The 24179-nt window shown below is 30.8% G+C and overlaps 2 protein-coding genes across 2 annotated transcripts in view; both read right to left on the reverse strand.

Annotated features, from left to right (window-relative positions):
- Window positions 1–3: 3 nt before the first annotated feature.
- The window catches only part of LOC145755486 (chromatin remodeling protein domino-like), a 40453-nt gene continuing 16277 nt past the window's right edge, over window positions 4–24179 (reverse strand). The window contains exons 28-63 of the mRNA XM_082571724.1: window positions 23760–23867; window positions 23408–23485; window positions 23117–23161; window positions 22906–22937; window positions 22361–22503; window positions 21604–21792; window positions 20952–21154; window positions 20321–20490; window positions 19532–19686; window positions 18449–18617; window positions 17434–17529; window positions 16807–16989; window positions 16268–16325; window positions 15545–15699; window positions 14956–15081; window positions 12605–12640; window positions 11985–12138; window positions 11117–11278; window positions 10490–10602; window positions 9755–9977; window positions 9425–9524; window positions 8867–9011; window positions 8136–8337; window positions 7388–7638; window positions 7050–7191; window positions 6621–6709; window positions 5667–5771; window positions 5069–5152; window positions 4586–4712; window positions 4018–4088; window positions 3376–3480; window positions 2626–2757; window positions 1494–1601; window positions 1133–1252; window positions 919–1059; window positions 4–778 (exon numbers count right to left, since the gene is read on the reverse strand). Coding sequence (XP_082427850.1) covers window positions 641–778; window positions 919–1059; window positions 1133–1252; window positions 1494–1601; window positions 2626–2757; window positions 3376–3480; window positions 4018–4088; window positions 4586–4712; window positions 5069–5152; window positions 5667–5771; window positions 6621–6709; window positions 7050–7191; window positions 7388–7638; window positions 8136–8337; window positions 8867–9011; window positions 9425–9524; window positions 9755–9977; window positions 10490–10602; window positions 11117–11278; window positions 11985–12138; window positions 12605–12640; window positions 14956–15081; window positions 15545–15699; window positions 16268–16325; window positions 16807–16989; window positions 17434–17529; window positions 18449–18617; window positions 19532–19686; window positions 20321–20490; window positions 20952–21154; window positions 21604–21792; window positions 22361–22503; window positions 22906–22937; window positions 23117–23161; window positions 23408–23485; window positions 23760–23867 — 4658 coding nt within the window. The 3' untranslated portion in view covers window positions 4–640. The remainder of the gene's footprint in view (window positions 779–918; window positions 1060–1132; window positions 1253–1493; window positions 1602–2625; window positions 2758–3375; window positions 3481–4017; window positions 4089–4585; window positions 4713–5068; window positions 5153–5666; window positions 5772–6620; window positions 6710–7049; window positions 7192–7387; window positions 7639–8135; window positions 8338–8866; window positions 9012–9424; window positions 9525–9754; window positions 9978–10489; window positions 10603–11116; window positions 11279–11984; window positions 12139–12604; window positions 12641–14955; window positions 15082–15544; window positions 15700–16267; window positions 16326–16806; window positions 16990–17433; window positions 17530–18448; window positions 18618–19531; window positions 19687–20320; window positions 20491–20951; window positions 21155–21603; window positions 21793–22360; window positions 22504–22905; window positions 22938–23116; window positions 23162–23407; window positions 23486–23759; window positions 23868–24179) is intronic.
- Window positions 12706–14945, reverse strand: LOC145755487 (uncharacterized). The gene has a single exon (XM_082571725.1). The coding sequence runs from the start codon at window positions 14902–14904 to the stop codon at window positions 13303–13305; it is 1602 nt and encodes a 533-aa protein (XP_082427851.1). The 5' UTR covers window positions 14905–14945; the 3' UTR covers window positions 12706–13302.

Raw genomic sequence — 24179 nt, forward strand, 5'->3', positions numbered from 1 at the left:
ATGTATGACTCTATTTATTTAAGATATTGTATAATATATTCTAGCTTGTATTTCATTAAACAACAAACTCTAAATTATAACATCATTTATAAAAGAAAAAAAACTGGACAAATATAAAAGGCCTAATATTACAATTAAGTTAGTACTATTAAATCAGTTTATAACAGTAAATCCATAAACATACTTTACCAAAAAACTTATGCCAAATATAACAAAGTATTCCATTAGTAATATCAAATGCCTTTAAAATTTTACAAAGTTTTTATATATATATATATATAATACAACTCGAAAACCCGTTTACAGCATAACCGAACTTAGCGCTAAGTAAACATGAATATTTTTACATATAACTCTCTTACAAAGACCCCTTTCAGTCAACATATATTCAATAACAGCCTAGTTAAATAACTCATACAAAAACATGTTAAAACATAAATCCAAGATTAAAGTGCCTGTCATGCCATTCCTAAATTTTTGCATTAAAAATGAGTATTTTACAAATGGCTGATCCGATTCGAAAACAGCTTTAGTTTAATAGTAAAATTGTTGCTACGACGACAACAAATATATATCATAAGACCCCCTATTGTTATGGCAACCTGATGCAGTTGTTATGACAACACATGCCCCCTAATTGTTATGGCAACGGGAATTGTGTGTCTTGACCCTGTTGTTGTTGCTGGGTATCAGTGGAGATGGTCAAAACCTGGGGTACATTGGGGGAGGGTTGCGATATAGGGGTGCTTGTTTGAGGGGCGTTAGTGTGGATGTGAATCTAATTAAAATAAAAATTCTCTAAGTTCTACAAAAAAATAAAACTACAAAATAAAAAAACTAAAGTTTACAAAACTGAACCAAAAAACTATTTAATATTGAAAACAACTTAAACAAAAATAGCTAAAAACATTTGCCTACCTGCTGTTGTTGTTGTTGAGGTAGAACTTGCGTTTGATTGGTTGCTAAGGTGGTTGCCAAGGAACGCTGCATTGTGATTGGTGCAGAGGCCACAACTGTTGGACCAACCACAGTTTGAATACCGGGGTGAATTTGGCGAACCTAAAAAAAGGGTTAAATTTTAAAATCCTTTCCAAAGGAATATTAGATTATTTATAAGAAAATGATTTTTTACCCTTGGAAGTTGTAGTTGACCTTGTGACACGACCCTCTGAACTGATTGCTGATTGGTCAGGTTACTTGGTGTTACTATCGCTGTTGCCCCTGACAACGGTAAAGCAATCTGCTGGGCAAGCTGAAAAGATTTTTAATCAAAAAATTATTTAAAAGTACAACTTGTTTTTTTAGTTTGTTATAATATTTTAGAGACAATCAGATAGAGCTAATAAGCATCTTCAAATTTTTTTAAATTCAGAAGACCATCGTGAAAATATCATCATTTTGTCAACATTAAAAAAACAAAAAATATAACCCCAATAAATACTTAAAGCTAAAATTAATGTTATTTCCTTAACGAATTTATTAGAGCAGCAAACCTGAGTGTTTTGTGGCAGAATGGTGTGTCGTATTGGTTGTGCTGTAGATTGCGATGGAAGGAACTTAGTGACAGTTAATGCTACTGATTGTTGGTTCTGTGATGAACTCTGTGAACATAAAAATAAGTTTAAATTAACTATTAGAAAAAAATATATATATTTAATATTAGAGCATAATAAGTGTATATATGTATGTATGTCCCAAAAAAAATTCTTGTATATTGACATAAGCAAATATTAGCTATGTCATTTATGTCAAGCAATTTAATAATAATTAGCCAAATTAATAAAATGGCAAAATTAAAGCACTTGCTAAGTATTTCTAACCAGCAATAAAAAAAGCTTTATTTTACACCCCATATATATATAAAGTTATTCCTAATATATAGATAGATGAGCCAGTTTTAAAAATATATCACAATTAAATATATATATTAAACTCTTAAAGAAATAGAACATAAGGTGTAATAAATAATATTGTAAAGGTAATAGTTAGACAGCTGGTATAGATCAATAATCAATAAATATAAAAGTCAATTAGGTTCATTATTTAAAATTCAAAAGAAATAAATATTTTATAATCATCTATTCATGTGTTTGCTTATTTATTATTAATGTCAAACTGTAATTAACTGATGGTTTAAATATTAAATTACTATGTTTTACTGTAACACTCTTATTTAAATATAATAAATCAATTAAAAAAATCAAGTTTTTTATACACTTTTAAAATTTTTAATATAAAGCACTAATATAGACTTACATTACCCATGTACAAATACATATACCCATATTTTAACCATAAGTATATCAACAACAAAAAAGCAACATAACATTCAAATCACTGCCCTTAAATTACAATCTTTTAATAAACAATGGCTTAGGTTTGATCCCCACTACTCCCATGCTGTAGCACTCCAAGTAAGATGGTGCTCTTAACGCCCTCAACTCCTGCTAAGCCATTACTTAATCAATTAATTTATTTCGGGCAATTATAATCTTTAATATACCAAACAGCTAAAGTCAACTTAAGACTGGGTAGGGTAACAAATGTTGCTCTATGTTTAGGCTGTTAAGTTGACTTTTCTACATCGACATCAAGGATAAATAAATGTTAAAAACTCCAAGTTACCTTTGAGGTTGCAATCCTTCTTTTGTTTTGTTGTTGTTGTTGGACAATTCTGTTAAACTTCCCCTGAGATGAGATCAACTGGTGAGCTACAACGGGAGAGTAAACTTGCTTCTGTTGTTTCGACACAAATACCTGGAAAAAATAAGGTGTTAGATTATCTTTATAAAATGGAACTTGGTGGGCAACATGTCTGTCCCATTGAAGGCTCACATAAAAAATAAAACTGCCTACTATAGTACACAGGTAAATTATTGCAGGCAAATATTAGTTGAGAGTTGCTACTATAATATAAAAAACAGATCATAAGATGTGCTGTTAACTAAAAAATTAGGTAAAGAAGGTTTTTTATTCTGAATTGGTTACAAAGTAAACTTAATGGTTTAAGTATACTTAATTTTGCTGCATTATGATTAATAAAAACTAGTCGATAGCAACTCTTAACTAATATTTGCCAGCGATAATTTACCCATGTACCACAGATAGCAGTTTCATTTTTCTTGTAGACCTTTAAATTTAACATGCTTATATATATATATATATATCCCCCACAAAGCTGCATATTATATATATTAGGTATCATAGGCCAAGAAAACTTTATTATTGATTTTAAGGGCTCTAACCATTTAATTCAACTTTAAAAGACAATCAGATAGAGCTAATAAGCATCTTCAAATATTAATTCAGAAGACCATCGTGAAAATATCATCATTTTGTCTTTTTCAACCAATTTAGTCACATATAAAGGTTTACCTGTCTGGATTGTTGTTGTTGTAATTGTTGTTGTTGTGATTGTAGTGATTGTTGCTGTTGTTTTAACAAATGTTGCTGCAGAATTAGTTGGTTTATACCAGCTCCCTAAAAAGTTACAGTTAAAGAAATTTTACAGAAAATTAAAATTACTGAAATTGAATGCACTCAAAACATTGTAAAAATATAACTTATTTTAACTGCTTGCCGGTCATATAATCTCACTATTTAAAATATAAACATTTATTATTTAACACTTCAGGTTTATTAAAAAATAATATTACTGAAATTAAATGCTCTAAAAATATACGAAAAATTTAACTTAGTCCAACTGCTAGTCATAAAATCTTTAACAAAATTAGTTAAAATAACTTTTTAAAATGTGGACGATTGTTATTTAATAAACAGATTAGAACTAAAAAAAAAGGGTTTACATAAAGTTTATATTACTATGACTATATCATACTATCTTAAACAAAATTAACATAACATCTATTAAAATATAGACAATAGTTTTTAAATAAACTGTGCAGATAAAGGTTAAAAAGATTCACATTATCAGGTTATCATATTATACAAGCACTTACCCAATATTAAAACCCAACGACCCCATTTAAACACATGTTAAACTATAAAGTAACTTACTTGTGTTCCTGTTACAATCATCTGCTTGTTGTGGGCGGAGCTTGGAACTGTCAATCCAGTCAGGTTTACAGCTAAGTAATAAAAACAAATGAAAGTCAAAAGAATTGGAATAAAAAAATACATTTATGTGGCAATTGCATTAAAATAAAAGATTTACACACTTGGCAATTTGGTTTAATTAAAAGCTTTTTTGTTAGTAATATTCAACAAGTAACTAAGTTAACTATGGTTTTAGCTAAGCAGCATAGTGTTTTGGTCAGAACACTAGGTTTCACTACATGAAGTTCTGGGTTCGATTCCCACTGCTCTCATGCTGTAGCCCCCTTAAGTAAGGTGCTATAAACAGTTTAAAATTCTGCTAAGCCAGTATTTAATTAGCAGCTTAATTATTAGGCAATTATAATCAATAATATTTCAAACTGCCACAGGCAACTTGAGACTGGGTCAGAGTAACTGATGTTACTCTATGTTTAGGTCAAAGTCGACCTTTCCACATCGAGGTCGACCTTTCCACATCGAGGATAAATAATTATGAAAAAATTTCTAAATTTAAAACAACACAACTAACTTGGCGCAATATTAGTGACAGGAACGGTGATTGGCAAAGGTTTTGAACTAGCTTGTGTGGCTTGCTGAGCTGCGATCATTTGAACCTGATGTGCCTGATGTTGGGCTCGAACCGGAGCTATCTGGACCTAAAAATAAGTTGGGTAAATTAAAGTGGTTGGTTGGTATATGTTTGTATTGAAAAAATATAGTTTTTTTGTATATAACTTTATCCTTGATGAAAGAAGGTCGAATGCACGACCTCAATATAGATTAACATCGGTCACTCTGACCCAGTCTTAAGTTGCTTTTTGGCAGTTTGTGATATTATAGATTATAATTGCCTGGTAATTAGGCTGCTGATTAGATGCTGGCTCAGCAGGAGTTTATACTGATTATAACGCTTTACTCAAGGTTGCTACATCATGAGAGCAATGGGGATTCTATGATAAGTGTATTTTCGTATTGTTATATTAATAAATGCTTGTTATGACATCATAGTTACCTGTTGTTGACGATGAGGTACAGTTTTAACAGGTCGTTGTTGTTTCATCAAAATCTCAAACTCTTGTGCTGTCATTTTTGCAAGCTAAAAAATAAAATAAGTGATAACTTATGTCTTGAATGTGTTGTCATAACGGGTTAATTGTTGAAAGACAATCAGATAGAGCTAATAAGAATCTTCAGGTTTAATAATTCAGAAGACCATCGTGAAAATATCATCATTTTGTCAATTTTAAAACATAGTGTGTAAAAAAAGATTTGGGAAAAAATACATAAACTCATAGTCAAGAGATTATACAATAGGACTGGGCCTTTAACAACATCTATATTAAATAGGCTTTTAAAACAGCTACAACTGGAATCTAAGTCAAGTATATTTAAAACAAAAAAACAGAAGAAAAGGTAATTATAAATAGAACAAATTTAAAAAAGCTTAGATAAAAACAGGAGGTTTAATTAAAAAACATTAGTTTTAAAATCATTTTGTATTCCTAAAGAATATTATTCATAAAAATAATTTATGTTTAAGATAGCCTGTTAATACAGATCAAATTAATGCAAATTTACCACATATAATAATAAACACATGTATATAATACCTGTACTTTCTTGCCACCAGCTAGAATAGCATTTGAAGGATTTCCAGTGACAATAGTTCCGGCTAAATGTTGAGTACCTTGCTGGCTAACTCTTAATTGTTTAACCTGATATAAAAACATGATTATTATTACAACAATATTAGGGTAGTTAAACACAGTAAGTTGGATCACTTGTACTTAACGGTTTTAAAAAAATTTAAGGACCTTAAAGTATGGGAGAAGGCGATCCAATAAGTCCTATGAAAACTCATTTTAGTATTTGTAAAGGTTAGCTATTTGAAATGTAATAAATTCAGTGAAGTAAAAGTCCTATTTATGGATTGTTAAAAGCAATCAGAAGGAGGCTTACAAATCTCAACAACAAATATATTTTCAGATATATTAGTGGTTTGTAAAATCATCATGTTGACCTTAACAATGCAATCTATATAGGTATATAACATTTAAATTAATAACCAGACTTCTATATTTATTAATTGGCATGGCCTTAATAAAAGGGTTATATTTAAAATTGTTACCATTAATTTTTAGTACATTTTAATAACTAGTCAATACCCGTCAGCATTTTTAGTTGTTATACAGTTGCTACTTTTAACTAATATTTATTCGTAATAATTTACCTGCACACCACAAATGGCAGTTTTAATTTGTTTTGTAGGTCCATAAATTAGCCATACATATATACCTATTGTCCATTATATAAAGATACTGTATATAATAACATATCTGAAATAAGTGTGGTCGGGTAGTGTCAGACTAAGAGTCGAAAGATTTCGGGTTCGAGCCGCACCAACGCCACACTATTCGCCCTTGAGCCCAGCTTTAACAGATAGTTCACACACGTCCCAACCCGCACACCCTTACCCGATAACAATATCAAAAAACTTATCCCCTTTAAGGGGATATGAAAAAAATAAAAATAATAACATATCTGAAATTAAATGAAAGATTTACTTGTTGTTTTAAAGTAGAAGTTTGAATATTTTGTTGTTTTCCTTGCTTGATCTGCTGCATAGTCGTCAGTTTTTGGATTTGGGTAGCTCCTAAACAATAACACATTGTTATTTTCATTGTTGTAATAATAAACAAACCATTGTTAATAAATAAAGACAATCAGATCATCATTTGGGTTAAATTTGTTAATCTTCAAGTTTAGTTCAGAAGACCATCGTAATTTTATCATCATTTTGTCTTTTTTAATAATTTACATAAAATGTACATACACAAGTTACAGTAATAGGTGTAAACTTTGTGTAACTTTTCAATAAAAATTAAGTTAAAAATGCCAACAAAAACTAAGTTTAATAAATCTAATAAACCTTAGAATTAAAGTTGGCAAAAAAATCCATTTTTTTCCAAAATTTTTTAATTTCAGAGCCTTACCTTGAGTAGGGTAAGTAATAGTTGGTCTTGTTCTAGTCGAACTTCCTCCTGCTGTTGCCGTGGTGATAGTAACTAAGGGGGTCTGTGAGGAGAGTGCTTGGTTGCTAGTGCCTGAGATTGCTCGGAGAGTAAGAGAGGATCCCTAGTGGAAAGAAATATAAAAAATTACAGAGGACAAAAAAAAAGTTTTTAGTACGAAAGCCAGTGGTCTTACTACATGAGGTCCTAGGTTTAATTCCCTTTGCCACCATTTCAAAAAAACTTTAAAAAAGCTTTTTACTTTAAGTTGGCCTTCTTAAAACCTGAATATATGAAGAAAAATTTCTTTTTAAACTCACCCCTTTTCCAGTCTGTAGCTTGGCAGTCCCTTGTATAGAAATAGCTCCACTAACTTGCTGTTGGTTGATCGATATAGCTCCGCCCACTTGTTGATTGACAGATATAGCTCCTCCTACCTGCTGGTTAACAGATATAGCTCCACCCACTTGGGTTTGATTGACACGGCGAGGAAATGATGATCCAACAACGATGTTACTGGTTCCCCCTGATATAGGGATGGCTGTGAGTTGACCTAAGCCCTGGGTTCCACCTAAAAACATTAAAATTTAAATAAAAATTCTTAAAAATTGAATAAAAAAAAATTAAATAAAACTTCTTAAAAATTTATTAAAAAAAATTGAATAAAAAAGTCTTGCCTATATTTTTATTCATTTAAACAAAGTATATTATTTATGATTTAGTTAGTACAGTTAAATACCATTTTAAATGTTGTTTAAATACCATAGTTACAAAAGGCCAAACAAAAAGATTTTTTTAAGTAATCAAAATCTTTAAAAATTTAATAAAATAAGTCCTTGTTTTATGCATTGTTAAAAGGCAATCAGAAGGAGGCTTACAACTCTCAACAAAAAATCTATTTTCAGATATATTAGTGGTTTGTAAAATCATCATTTTGTCTTTAACAATGCATTTCTACAAGGTTTACTTATTGTCTAACACCAGATTAGGTTAATTAATATTCATCCTAACAAATAGAAATAACAATCACTATCAAAAAATCACAATTTTATTTAAAAATTTACAAACCTTGCAATGCAGCCTTCCCAACAATCTGGTTACCGTTAGCAACCACAAGAGTGTTGCCAACTTGAGATATTGCGATCGAGTGACCACTAGGTGGCCCACCAGAAGACAGAGTTTGACCACTAGTGGGCAGTGAAGGGTTGAGTTGCTGATCGGTCGAGTTTTTCTTCTGGTTTTGGATTCGTTTTGCTCGAGCTGCTGCAACCTAGATTACAAACATTTTTTTGATTAAAACGAAATGTTTTTTTAACTTAAGTTAGAATGTTCTTGGTATTTACTAAGCAAAAGACAATCAGATAGAGCTAATAAGCATCTTTAACTTTTTATTTCAGAAGACCATCGTGAAAATATCATCATTTTGTCTTTGGAACATAATAACTGTTACCTATTAAACAGCTAATATATTCCCTATTATATTCTATAACGATATATAAATTAAATTTTGCCATTGTACATATAAAGCACAGAGCGTCTATATATAATGAAGCTTAGTAGAATATATTAATGTAAATACATGTATATGTATATCAAATTTATAGCGCCATAAAATAAATAAAACTGATGTTTGTGATAGGAGGGTAAATTATCACAGGCAAATATTAGTTGAAAGTTGAGATCATATTACGACAATTAAAATGAAGCATGCTACTGACTGGTTAATTATAATGTCCATTATACTTTAATAAATAACTAGAAAACTATAAACAAATGCAATGGTTTAACCAAGTTATTACCTGCACTGGATGTAGAGGTTTATCGTAAGTGATCCCACAATCATGAAGAATATTTGTGTGCTTGGGGTTACGTTGGAACTGTCCACTACCCCCTGAAGTCTTGGGGGGGTTTCGTTTGTTACAGATCACTTTGCAAGCATCAAACCTGTACAATAATATAAAAGGTTAACCACATTTGGTTTGCTAAAAGGTTAAACACACACTTAACATTTTGTAATAGGCAAAAAGCATGGTGTAGTGGTCAAAAAACTTTGGCTTTACCACATTAGGACCTGGGTTCGATTCCTACTTCTTTTAAGTAAGGCACTATTAACAGTATAAGCTCCTGCTAGACCAAAACTTAATCAGCAGCAGTATTATCAGCCAATTATAATCAAAATTATCCCAAACTAATGGAGTCAACTTAAGACTAGGTCGGGGTAACAAATGTTACTCTATGTTTAGGCCTTAAAGTTGACCTTTCCATTTAAAAAATAAAAAAATATTATTACCTTCCATTAAATACATTTCGAGTGTTCTGTGTTATTTATTGTTAATAATCCTCATGAAATAACATACCTGTTAGAGTAAAGCGCTGTAAACATATGATTAGAATCGCCAGCATATAATACATTTGTTTTCTGGGTCTTTGTTAGCTTGGTTTTTGGTGTCTTTAAACCTGGAATAAGAATAATTTCAGATATATATTTAACTAGTTTTAGTTTATTGCTTTAATATTGTAAAACAAGGCCTCAGATTGATGTAGATTTTATCAGCACAGTTATTCAGATATATGCTTGTCTATTTGATCATCCTTGGCATATTTTAAATTTTATTATTCTCTTTAAATATAAGAATAACATAAAGTTTAAAAATGCTTACCAAAAAAAATAATAAAAAAAAAATTACTTTTTAATTTTTTCTTTGGTGTCATAGCATCTTGTATAGCCAGCGTAGTTTTTCGATCCTCTCTGGGCAGAATATATTCTTCATATCTTGATTTACATTGTTTTGGTGACCTATATACTGAACTAACACTGTTTACCATGTCTGCTACTAAATGCCAGTTAAGAGTATGGGCTGGCATTAGAGTGAGAAGTGTTAGTGGGATCTCTAATATCTGTTGAACAGCCTAAAAGAAAAAAATAATTTTTTTTTGGTATTTAGAAAAAAGTTTTTAAAAACCAATTTTAATATCTTTATTTAAACTTTTTGCCTCTAAATTGCATTTAGAACAAGTATATATATATATAATTTAACTGGCAGTGTGGTGTAGTGGTAAGAACACTTGCTACACCCCATGAGGTCGTTGGTTCAATCCCCACTGCACTCATGCTGTAGCCCTTGAGTAAGGCGCTATAAACGATATGAACTCCTGCTGAGCCAGCACTTAATCAGCAGCTTAATTATCCAGCAATTATAATCTATATTATCCTAAACTGCCACAGGCAACTTGAGACTGGGTCAGGGTAACTGATGTTACTCTATGTTTAAGTCGACCTTTCCACACCGAGGATAAAGATATATGCATAAAAATAGTCTGTGTATTTAGCTTGTTACCATACGAGAGCTAATGTTAACCTTTCAACTTTCATAATCAATGTTAATAATGGATACTAACAAAATATATAAGTTGTACAGTACCTGTAGTAATGCCCATTCCTCATTAATCACCCAATCAGGACCTGAGACTCCTTCACTCCCTGTTTTAATTGGTTCACTTAAATCCAGGGTGGGTGTCGAAGCATTTGGAAGAGCTGAAAATATCATAAAAAGTTTTTTTTTTTTAATTTGAAAAAAAAATGGCTTTTAAATATAAAACACATTTTTATGGGTCCTATAATAAATTATTTACTTTTTAAAAATATTATGTTTATTATTAACAATTAAATACAGTAAATAGAAGGTTAAATATCTGTAAAAAATGCATAACCACGTTGCATATATGTATATCTTTATCCTCGATGTGGGAAAGTCAAATGCGTGACTTAAACATAGAGTTACATCAGTTACTCCGACCCAGTCTCGAGTTGCCTGTGGCAGTTTGGGATATTATAGATTATAATTGCCCAGTAATTATGCTGCTGATTAAGTGCTGGCTCAGCAGAAGTTCATACTGTTTATAGTGCCTTACTCAAGGGAGCTACAGCATGAAATCAGTGGGTATTGAATCTGCGACCTCATGTGTGGTGTAGCAAGTGTTTTTACCCCAACACCACGCTGCCGGTAATATCTTAAAGAAATAGATAAATTTAAAAAAGTTAAACTTGCCTTGTCCAATATGGGGTAAGTTCTTAGTTGGTGTTGTGTTGACCTTAGTTTTGATTGGTTGAACTTTAGATTTTCTCACTTCAGATTTCTTATTCCGATTGAACAAAGATTTAGGGATGTTGATATCAAGTCTCGCCAGTTTTCGACTCTGGGATTGAGACCCTAAAAATATATGAATTGTTAAAAGTATAATTATAGTAAATTGTATTTAAATATAATGGAGCTTGGTGGACAATATAAATACATGTATGTTCAATTTATAAGCCTACAAAATAAATAAACCTGCAGTTTGTGGTGCAAGGGTGACTAGGGCTTTTAACTAAATGGGGCTTTTAACTAAATGGGGCTTTTAACTAAATGGGGCTTTTAACTAAATGGGGCTTTTAACTAAATGGGGCTTTAACTAAATGGGGCTTTTAGCTAAATGGGGCTTTTAGCTAAATGGGGCTTTTAGCTAAATGGGGCTTTTAGCTAAATGGGGCTTTTAACTAGTTAAATATTGACAATATGAAAATATGAATTTTAAATTTGGGCATGCTTAACCAATCCACAGGTTAACAAAACATGTGATATTCTTAACTATTAATCTTCTAAAGTTAAGAAGTATAGAAAGTTGGTATTAAAAGTAAAAACAATACTATTATGAAAATAGTTAACATAAAACTAATTAGTAAAAAAATCAGACAATATCATAAGACCTAAATTGGTATAAATCTTTCTAGCCTATATTACAACATATTACATCTTTTCTAGCCTATATTACAACAGATTACATTATATTACATCTTTATAGCCTATATTACAACATATATAATACCATAATAAAAATAAAGATTTGGAAATCGGAAAAAATATTTTAAGTACTGACCTATCATATCTTGCTTGGTTCTTCTCTTCTCCTTTTTGCCCACAAGAGGGGGTAGTTGAGCCTCGGACATAATGTTTGGTTTGTAGAGTAGAATGTGGGTGGGGTCAACATAGAAGTCATGGTCATCTTGAGGGGGGGTTGGGGGTAACCAAATCTAAAAAGTAAATTAAGAGAAGTTAAAAAATTGATTAAAAGGAATTCAAATAAATCTTTTGAGTTTCGAAAAGAGAAAAGTTTTTTAATAGTTCTTAAAGCTTTTAATATTTTTTTTTACATTTATTTATCCTCGACATAAAAGGTTAACATTACCACCCAAATGACCCATTTTAGAATTTACTTTTGGAATAGTATTGATTGATGACAGTTTGGAATAGTATTGATTATAACTGCCCAATAATTGAGCTGCTGAATAAGTGTTGGCTTAACAAAAGGTTACAAAGCCTTACTCAAGAGCTCACATTCTAAACCATTTAGGGTTTAAACAACTGGAAGAACGAACAAAAAAGGAGAAATCTTAAGAAAATATAGCATTTAACACTAATAGCTACAACAGTTAAAAAAAGCCCTTTTAAGGAGTTACACAGATGTTGCATAAGTACTATGCATTAAAATCAACTTACCGGCATAATTTCTCCAGTATTTTCATCTATCCAAATCTAAAACAAAATTAAAAATAAGTTTCGAACTTAAAACTACTATTCTAAACTTGCAAGAGGTAGCTAGACATTCAAGGGCATTTACAATGGAAAAAAAGACCAGTTTTAGAAAAATTACACCAAATTTTTGGGTATCTCTATTCAGAAATTGCCAAATTTTTTTAATCCTTTAAAATAGTCCTTGTTTTTCGCAAAATTTGGCATTGAAGTGTTTTTGCATATAAATTTGTCTACATTCTAGCTACATTAAACTGTTCAATGTCTGATCTAATAAGAGTGCATTTGGAATGACAAAAAAATATAAAATACGAGCCAAAAAAATCAAAATTTTTTACAAATTTAAGTCAGACCAAATGCACTCGTTATTTAAACTTAATTATCTGTCATTCAAAATGCACTTCCATATCAAACATTAAACAATTTGTCTCTTGCAAGGAATATATTCAACAATAATCATAAATAAAAAAAATAACAATATTTATCTAGAACAGAAATAGAAGAAAATGAAATAACATACTGATATAATTATAACCTTAACTATATATCACAGAGTCTTTAAAATTACCTAGACAATAGCAAGCATAACACCAAAACAATAAATTTTAATTTTTTTTAACTTTAACTTTTGTCAAATTTTAAAATGAAATCTTGAGAACTTTTTATTAAAATTGTAATAAAGATTCGAAAGACTCGAAAACATTTCTTTCTTCCTCATTAGAGGGCGCTAGAAACTCGTCGTTGTTGTCAGGGGCAACTGCTTCAAGGTCAAGGGTGATAAGGTCATCTTCGTTGTCATTGACAACAGTGAGGTCACATTTCAGCTCTTCCTGAAGAGAATCAAACAACGATGTCGATTTCTCTGTCATGTCAATGACCTCTGCAGGTTCAGGGGTGGTAAAGTCAAGGTCAAACACATTCTGAGGGGGTTTAGTTAACACTGCTGACTGTTTGCGAGATTTTTTAGCAATTTTTGTCGACTTTGGTTGATTTTTAACCCGATTTCCAGTCTGGTTCGGGGTTAAAACTGAATTGTTCACAATTTGTAATTGTTGTGGAAGATTCTGTATCATGAAAGTTTGCGGAGATTGAACCCGTTGTCTTGGTTGAGTGATCGTAAAACTCGACATCTGTGGGATCACAGGCTGCATTGAGACTACATTTGGTGACGAGATATAAAAGTTTGGAGCAGGTGTTATCACTTTTGGTGCCACACGAGAAACAGGGGTCATAACTCTTGTTGCACGCTGAATGTTTTGTCGTGGCGGTCCAACTCTGTTGATCGACGTGTTGAAACGAGGTTGTTGTTGTGCAACAACTGGTCGTGGCTGTTGTTGGACAAATGAAAATGGTAAAAACACTGCGCCTTTGTTGTTTTTGTTGAGAATATGAGAAGTTGCAAACTTATGAGGCTGCTGTGACCTTGGTGCATGTGGTCTGTTCACAGCAAACATATTAAACGTAGTCGGAGCTCGATTTTGCAACATCGGTCGCATTTGTGGCGGAGTTTGTTGAATCCTCGACTTCATTGAAGTTAGAGTTATAAAATTCTGCTTCTTTTGAATCGGCATCGGTTGGGTTGCCGCTGGTTTCGGCGTTTCCACAACAATCTTATAAACCTGTTCCTGAGGCTTATCTGAAGTGAAAGTAGATCTTGGCGAGAAGACCTCGTATTCATCCGCACATAGTCTCTTGTTCCGTTTTCGTGGACGACCAGATTTACTGAAACTCATGATCTCGTTGGGACCATAATCCACATTTGAGTCATAATCCCCGCTCGAGTTTAACAACTTCTCTGATTGCTCAGCGACCTTCCATAAAGGTGATTCCCGATATTCTAAAGCTTTCTGAGGAGGTTCATCGTCGTCACTTACTTCAAGCTCGGAGTTATAACCCCACCCTTCAAGATCATCAAGACCATCGCTCTCAATATCCAGTAAATAATCAGCAGTCTCGTCACCGTACTCTGTCCACAACGGGTCACCATTCCTGTTTAATGAGACGTCAGCAAAATTATTTTGGGATAAATTTTCCTCATCAGAAGTCGGATTTTCATTTTCTGATAATTGTACCGAGTTAAAATGCTCGTTACGGCTTGTAATTTGACCTCTAGAGGGCCTACCACGCCCTCTACCACCTCTAGCTGATGTCTTAGTTTGACCTCGACCTCTTCCACGACCTTTCGGCATCTTCTTGACCTTCACTTTGACCTTTTTGACAACCTCACCATTGATGACCTCATCGTTTTCGGAGGATGATGTCGACATATCAAGGAAACAAATATCTCTCTCTTTTCTTCTCTTTTTCTTTTTACCAACCTCATTCGTTGCATCCTCCCTCGTGTAAAAGATCTCATCTTCTTCCTCCATTCTCTGCTCCTCCTCCTGTTTGAGCGCCATCAAGTGTGTGAGCTCCCAGTCCTTCTTCGAGCGCTCAACAGCATCCTAGGAAGAAAGTAAGTACTTTTGTTAGTGACGGTAAAAACTTCTTTTAAAAAGAAAGTAGATACTATTAGTGGCAGTAAATACTTTTTTAGTAAAGTGTTTACTTTTAATACTGACGGTAAGAACTTTTTTGAGCAAGTAGATACTTTTTTAAATAAAAGTAGGTACTTTAATTAGTGGTGGTAAATACTTTTTAGAGAAAAGTGGATACTTTTAATAAGGACAGTTAACACTTTTTTTAAAATAAGGTAGATACTTTTATTATTGATAGTAAATACTTTTTTGTCCATTTAAAAATAATTTTATAAAATAAATGTCCTTAAAATACAAACAAAAATTAAGTTTAATTGTAAAACAAAGGCCTCAGATTGATGTAGATTGTATCAGCATAGTTAATCAGATATATGCTTGTCTATTTAATCATCCTAGGCAAGTTAGAAACATCCAAAAAAAGACTTTTTACCTCAGCAACTTGAAGTTCAAAGTCGTTCGTTTCTTCCCGACTGATCTCAAGAAAGTTGAGGGCGTATTTCTCGATGGGGTTCAACTCATCGTAGATCGTTCTTAACTCCTCCTCTACTTTACTTCCTTTTGGGATCTTAAACTTGGATGGAAGATCTGTAAGGAAATATACAAAAGCGTGTTTAATTTTTTGAAGTTTTTTTTTTTAAATTCAAAAAAGAATTAACTTCATTTTTAAATTAGGTTTTGGCAAAATAACTGTATTTGCTTATAGTATATGATAGGCATTATTTAATTCAAAAAACCTTTAGTAACTCCTGCGAGTATTTTAAAGTATATTGAAGTATAGTAGAACAACTTTTATAGTAGAACAACAATCTATTACCTACTGCAAGTATTTTTAATCAATGTAAAGTATGGCGACTATTGTACCTTAATTACTATGCACAAAATCCATAAAAAGATTAAAAAACTGACTGAAACCTTAAGTCAATTATACATAAATTTACACAGTTAACTAAGACTAGACTAAAGCTTATAGTTATGTCCATTATGATTTAGTTCAGACAAGCTATAGAGCTTTCTGAGTGGAGCATTTTGATTTAATATTCCTCATATTGTTACAAGCTTATTAATAACAATAAACCTGTTCTTGAATTGAGGGTAGAAAAGATCAAAACTTTAAAAAAGTGGTCAACTATTTAAAAATAATATTATTTTTTACCATTTTTCTCGTTGTCGTCTTTATCTTCAACTTCAGTAAATTCATCCATAACTGCGTTCTAAATATTAAAAAACTTTGAATTGTAGAGTTAGATCAGTGTACATAAGTAGGTATAAAGTTAATTGAGGCCTCAGATTGATGTAGATTTTATCAGCACAGTTAATCAGATATATGCTTGTCTATTTAATCATCCTTGGCATTGTAAAAAATAAAGTAAGCTATGCAAAATAAAGCCATAATAAAAGTATTACTAAATCTTTAGATAAACTAGTTAGCCCACCCTATTGTTAACATTTTAATTGTCATAATATGGTTGCAACTTAACTAATATGCCCGTAATAATTAACCCACACACAAACAACAGTTTTATTTATTTTGCAGACCTAATAATTGATCATACACACACACACATATATATATATATATATATTGTTAACTAAGCTTCATATTTAATCAAGAACTTACTTTTAAACTAAAAAATACAACAGAAATCAAATTATAAATTCATACTAGAATAAACAAGAAATCGAGTTTCAAACCTGTTCTATTTTGAGCATCTTGGCAGCAACAGCATCTTCCTGATCCTCCGTCTCCAACAAAGCATCTTCCAACTTCCCTTCCTCACCTGGATGCTCTGTTGGAGCTGTTTTGTCTTCATTATTGGAGGTGGGTTTCTGGTCTTCATTTGGAGCTGGTTCTGAGACACTGTTTTCATCTTTATTCTGTTAACAAAATGTTAAATTAGCCTGGGCATGTTAAAACTTGTATTTAAGTTTTAAATATGCTATGTGTGTTTTGTTTATACAATATTTTTTATATGTATGCTCTATAAAAGTTAAACGTAATATTAAGCATATTAAATGACCTATAAAAAAGTTATAACAGACATTAATTCTTGTCCATTAATATTAGTGCTCTATTTTAATTATCAGTAAATTAAAGACAGACCCGTAGATAGAAAAAAATGGCCTTATCACTTAAATAAAGGTTAATATTTTAAGTTGTTTTATTGATCAAATTAAAATGCTTTGAATCATCAAAGTCTAAAGACTTTCATATATCAAAAACCTGTAATATCATCATCTCATTCAAACAACTTCAATAATATATCAAGAGTTTAAATTAAAAAGAAACAAAAAATACTATTAATGGTTTTAAACCAATACCTTAGCATCTTCGATAGCCTTTTGTCTTGCAGTTAGTTTAGGTTGTTGAGTTTGCTCAGCTAGCTCTTCTAAGCCAGATGGGGCATCAAATAGATCCTGTTATAAAAAAACAAAGTAAAACAGCTTTAACTTTACAGTTTCTAAGAAAGCCAATGCAAGGGCCTAATCAGAGAGTAACATTTGTTACACTAATCCACTCGAAGTTGACTTTAGTAGTTTGAGATATTATTAAAAACGTGTTTTGATAACAAATCTGCTGATTGGTTTATGGCTCAGAAGTTAAAACTGTATACAAAGCAAGGTACGAATTAACGTTTAAAAAACGATTCGCTAAAAATGAGGTCGCATTTTTAGAGCAATTATTGGGTTCAAGTTATAATTTTCGTTTTTTTGTAATACTTGACGCGTTGCGTGGCATTTTTAAAATGTAACGTATTGTTAAACAATCGTTAAGAATATTTCGCACAAAAAACGAAACATTTTTGTTAACTTTAAACCTGTGTTATATATTTAAAAAATTGCGCAACAACTAAACGAACTCAGGAGCGAAATTTACGCATTGCCAAAACATGGAAAGTTATTGTTATTAAATGCCCTATAGTAACCTACATTTACGCAGGATTATGTTTATGTAATTAAATTAGTCTAAACCGGTTTAAAACAGATCGCAAAAATACACAAATACACACAAAGTTTTATTATTGCCTTAACCTTTTTTGGTTGATTCGCTATTTCTAATATATTTGTAAAAAACGATTCGCTAATTTTAAAAAACGATTCGCTTTTAGCGAATAGCGACCCGTTATTTTGTTCCCTGCAAAGTCTTTTTTAAAAGACATTACAGTAGAAGAGCAGTAAAATTGAACTCCGGGTTTTATATGTATTGAAGTCAAGGGCTTAAAAAAACAGAATTAAAATAAAATAATTAAAACCAAATTTAGAAAGATTTGGAAAAAATAAACAAATTAAAATTTAAAATTATTTGTATTTTATTCTATTGCCAAGTTCAACTCACCTTCAAAGCTTGTTGTTTAAAGAAAGCTGTTGTAAAGCTTCCTCCTTCAATAGCAAGATCACCGAGTAATCTTTTCTGGTTGGCTTTCTTTAGAATATTTTCCTCCACAGTTCGATCACTTATTAATCTGTAGATGTGCACATCTCTTGTTTGACCAATTCTATGACATCTGTGGAAAAAAATTCGGGTTTATATAATGAAGTTACGTGAACCAAGTATATGTATGCACAACTTGCGACCATATTACAACAACGGATTAAAATCATTATGGTAGAAGAAGAATTGCGACCATATTATAACATTTAGAATGCCATGACCATATTACAACAATTAAAATGCCATCCAAAGACCAGGCCATTTCCTAGTGTTTATAAAGCTATGAAATGTATAAAAATGTTAGAAGTGATACTTAGAATTGCCTTTTTGTTAATCCCACAAAAATGAACAATATTATTTAATTTTTAAGCTGTTTATTAGTTAAAAAATATTTGCTTTAAAATTATAATATCTAAGAAATGTTACTTTATAAACTTTTTTAATTTCAATGAACTAACATTAATGTTTCAGACAATTATCGCTGGGTAATTTCATCATTACACCCAGATCAAGTAAACCCCTAATATTAAAATGACCCCCAGAACCCCACCCCTAACTAAACATGGGTTTTTGTGAATCTTAAAAATAAAAGGGGTTTTCCCTGTTTGGGTACAAATCTGACTCGGCCTCTAATTGTCATCATCAACAAAAAAAAGGATGCTAAGAAATCGTTGTAGGGTATAAGTTGTGGGTGTATTTAGACAGTTAAAAGGCACCTATAAAGTGTACCATCAACTAATGTATATATCATGGGGTTTAGTGGATAGTATATATGTATATTTATGTATGTATGTTCAGTCTGTAGGCTTATAAAATTGTAGTAAATTATTGCATTTATTAGTTACAAGTTGTGACAATAAAATGCCAACTTTAGGGAAAAAAATAGACTAGTATCTACTTTACAATGTCATGAATAAGATTAGAACATACTGATAAAACTTGACACTTCGTTGGAATTGTAAAAATATTTAAACATTTAACACAAACCTATCTTGAGCTTGGGCATCCATTGTTGGGTTCCAGTCACTGTCATAAAACACAACAGTGTCGGCCCCCGTTAAATTCACCCCAATGCCTCCACTTCTTGTGGAGAGGATAAAGCAAAATATTTTCGGATCGTTGTTAAATCTCTCCATTCGAATCTAGCAAAAAAAAAAAAAGTTTTAAACTCGGAATTTTTTAAAATATAAAATTGAAAATTCAATTTGTTAGATTTTAAAAAAAATAATTAATTTTTAAAGTTAATTTTTTTAAATTTTTGTTTGTTATGAGTTTTCATTTTAAAAAGTTAATTTTGGCCATTTTTTCAAGTTGTTTTAATGATCAAACTAAAATGTTTTGAATCAGCAAAGCCCAAAGACTTTCATATATCAAAAACCTGTAATATCATCATCTCAATTAAAACAACTTTACCAACATATTACGAGATTAAATTAAATAAACTTAATAAAAACAAGAGCGGGTAAATCAAGATATAAATAACCGCAAATTTAATATTAAAATGCCATAAAATTTAGTCCATATCAAAATAAAAAGTAACTAATCGCTGAGATTCTGTAATGCAATGTCCTATGTATTAGAACCAAAAAATTAACCCTATGCAAACTTAGAACCAAAATTAAAACTCGTTTACAAAAAAAATATTAAAAATCTACTAAAATATCCAAACTTATTATTTGTTTATTATATCAGAAAATGACATCACCATAAGTTAGCAAACGAAAATGACGAATATAAAACGAATTTTCTAAGAAAAAATTAAGCACTCTAACTCACCATTCGTTGTTCAATGTTAGTGCTCCCATCCAGTCTTAAATATCTATATCCATGATAACTTAGGAAAGCTTCTAATATATCCAACACTCTTGTCATCTGTGTAAAGATTAAAATTCGATGTTTCTCCAGCCAGAAGCGTCGAAGTAAGATATTCAAAATTTGAAGTTTACCTAAAAGAAAAATTTCATTAAGTTATATAGTTTTAAAGCTGCAGCAATATAGCAACTACAAAGTTAAGTATTGTTACACAGAACACAATAGAAATGAGTTGGGTAAGAAAGTAATAGCTTTGTTATTAGAAAAACCAATGCAAAGATTACACAGCCAAATGACAAAATTTTTTTAAAAACTGGCTACTACATCTATTTAAATATAACAGAGCTTAGTACACAGTAATTAAAGGTATGTTTAGATCTTGAAAATAAGAAAAATCAGTTTCGATTCTAAGGTAAAATTATCATAGCCAAATATTAGTAGAGTTTTAACCATATTAGGACAATTTAAATGCCAAACATAGGGCAGGTCAATGACTAGCAGATTCAATGGTAAATCTGGGTTAAAACATATATTCTTAAAAACTCTAAGCAATTACAAATATAGTTCAATAAAATTATAATTTAATACAACTCACCACAATCATATTCAATAAGTCTAACTTCAGGAAACTGAACTTTTTGGTTCCTTAGAACCTGGTGCAGTGGTACCATCTTTTTAGACAACCATGTTTGCACTGTTGTGAGGTTGGTTGTTAGTTTGTGGTGTTTCCATGGTGATGGGTGAGACACCTGGTGGTCGGTTGTTCTAGTGACGACCTTCGGGACAACGCAAACAAATCTGAAAAAAAAAAATGGATTTTTTTACAGAAAATAAACAAATTAACTTAATTTGATTAAAAAAAACATTTCAAATGCTACAAAAAGACCCAATTTGAATATTTTCCCACACTTTTTGGTGTTAATAAGATAAAAGTGAGCATAATTTGAATTCCAATGAATGTAAACATTTCAAATGCTATAAAAGGCCCTAATTTTAATATTTTTTCACATTTTGGTGTTTAAATAAATAAATATTAATTTAAAGTGATCTCATTAATCTGGGCTGTCTTCAGAATGTTCAGATTGACTAGGGCAGATTATTATAATCATTGACCACTTATAAATTTAAGTACTTAATAAAAAAATGTCAAAACAAAAATTGACACTCCTTACAGAAGGGTAATATGAAAACTCACTAACATAAGTTTCAAACACAATTTTAAAAGCATAAAAGATTTCATTTTAAACCTTTCTAAAATTCCTTTCATATTTTGTAACCTCGTTGACGGCAACTTGACTAGTTCGTTAATTACATCACTCTCTACTTGGTGGGGTTGCTTCTTGATTAACTTGGATTTACCATTCATTGAAAAACCTCGACGCCAACTTATTCTTGGGGTCACATCAGGGAAACCACCCTCAACCGTGTTTTCATATCTTCAAAAAGGAAAAAAAATTGGGTTTTAGAAACATTAAATTTAAGGTTAGTTTTCCATTAAAATGAAGTAAATTGTTTGAAAAAATCAGATATTTTTATTCATTTTTGACATCAAGATTTTCAGATGAACTATGCCAATGAATTTAATCATCATTTTAATTAAACCAATTTTTTTTATTTTGGTTTTTCACACATTGATAAAAGTAAATAATAAATACGATATACAATTAATATTACAACAATGCGACGGGAAAAAATGACAAAATCAATTTAATGATTTAAAACAAGCCAAAAGTATTAATGTTCACATAAAGATATTAAGTATGTTATGGCATGGTCACCAAACCCAGCATTTAGTATTAAATAGTATATGTGTTTTGCTAGATTAACATACTTTATCAAACTATTAAGATAAACGTTGCCATTGATTTTAATTAATATTTTTAATTATAAACTTGTAATTATTATAATTTACTAAAGTAAATAAATCATCAAAATTGGTCTGTATTAATACATTTTAATCCACTATAAGAATTTTTAATTTTAAAACTTAAATGTTAAACTTACCTTGATTGGGTAATAGAACGAAGAAGTGAGATGGTATTGTGAGGCAAATAATGAGGCTCGTCTGTACAACGATGTTCATTGATGCATGAAAGTCGAGTGAGAATATCGTCATGACGAGCAGCTTTTTTTCGAGCCACCATTTTCTACAAAAAAAATAATTTTTATTGTTTTTTTTTAGCAAAAAAATATTTTTTGTTAAAATTTTGATTTTTTGAATGTCCTTGAGCTACGGGGTCATGTAATGCATGAGTGGGCACACAGACACGAAATCTCAAGTCTTAATTTTCCTGTATTGATCAACACAAGAGGGCACTAGAGAGCACTCGCATGTAAGTGTTAACAGGGTGAGAAATTTAAAAAAAAAAGGATTTTAAAAAAAAATATATAAAAACTGAGTTATTACAAGAATTTAAAGATGGAAATAATACAAAATATTGTGCTAAGAAAATGGCAACAAAGTCAAAAATTTGGTAAAAAATGCTGAATCTCAAATAGTAAGCACTACATTTATAGACAAATTAAATTAATATAAAACTTAAACTTACCGAGTAAGACTCCGATGAAATTCTTTTTCCATCTAAAAATAACGAATTTAATTACAATATAAAAAAAACTTATTTTTAATCATTTTAATTAACTTTTTATGTTCTCATTAATCTGTGAGGGTATCTTCACATTGATTCAGATTGACTGAGGCAGATTATTATAATCATTGACATGAGTGCAAGTGAAAATAAGGAAATGTTATTAACTTACTTTTTTTTGTATCTTTACTTGAATCTGTCGAAACATTTTGTTCAGCTGAAAAAAATAATTAAAATCAAACCACTTTAATAAACAAGCTAAATCCTTATTATGACATAACAGAACAATGATTGTCTCAGACCCCACAATGCACCACAGTAAGCACCCAACGATGACACCTAGTGGCCAATAGTAGCAAGGTTTGAAATCGATATCGCACTACTTTCGATCGAAACAAATATTTAAAAATTGCTCGAAGATACCAGATAGTGCTAATAAACAATAATAAAAAGTAAAACTTACTTGGTTGGTTTGTTGCTTGTTGAGATAAAACTGGGACAGGAGTCGCTGTCCGTGATGTCACAATCTGAACAACTCCACCTGTGATGTCATAATAATGTTGGTATGATGTCATAATAAAAAAAAGCATGTATATATTTATATAAAAAACAGGTCAAAAAATCAGATATTTTTATTCATTTTTGACATCAAATTATTCAGATGAACTATGCCAATGAATTTAATCATCATTTTAATTAAAACTAAGTAGTATATTATATATATATACTTTATATATAATATATTCTCTATAAAATTATCTAAAAAAATGCAACTTTACTTGATTTTAAATAAAAATCCTTTAACATCTATTCACCTGGTAAATGCCTGATCTGTCCATTAGGAATAGTTGCCCATCTTGTACCTTGTGCAGTTTGGTATTGTAAAGTTATACTCTGACTAGTTGGGGTGGGTCGGGTTGAATCTGTAAAGTATTAGTTCAATTTAATATCTATATTATCCACAGCTAATGAAGCTCAGTGGGTGATATATATATGTGTGTGTATGTCCGATTTATAGATCTTAAAAAAGTGGCTGTTTGCGGTGCGCAGATAAATTATCACAAGCCAATATAAGTTGATAGTTTCAACCAATTATGACAATTAAATTCTAACCAAAAGGCAGGATATCAACTAAGTAATACTATTAGTTAAGCATAGTCACAAATATTTTTTTCAAGTCCTAACACTAAGCAATGCATGGTTATTTAAACATAATAAATAAAGCTATTTAGGGT

This window comes from Corella eumyota, chromosome 6 (genome assembly GCF_963082875.1).
Source record: "Corella eumyota chromosome 6, kaCorEumy4.1, whole genome shotgun sequence".
Taxonomy (NCBI): domain Eukaryota; kingdom Metazoa; phylum Chordata; class Ascidiacea; order Phlebobranchia; family Corellidae; genus Corella; species Corella eumyota.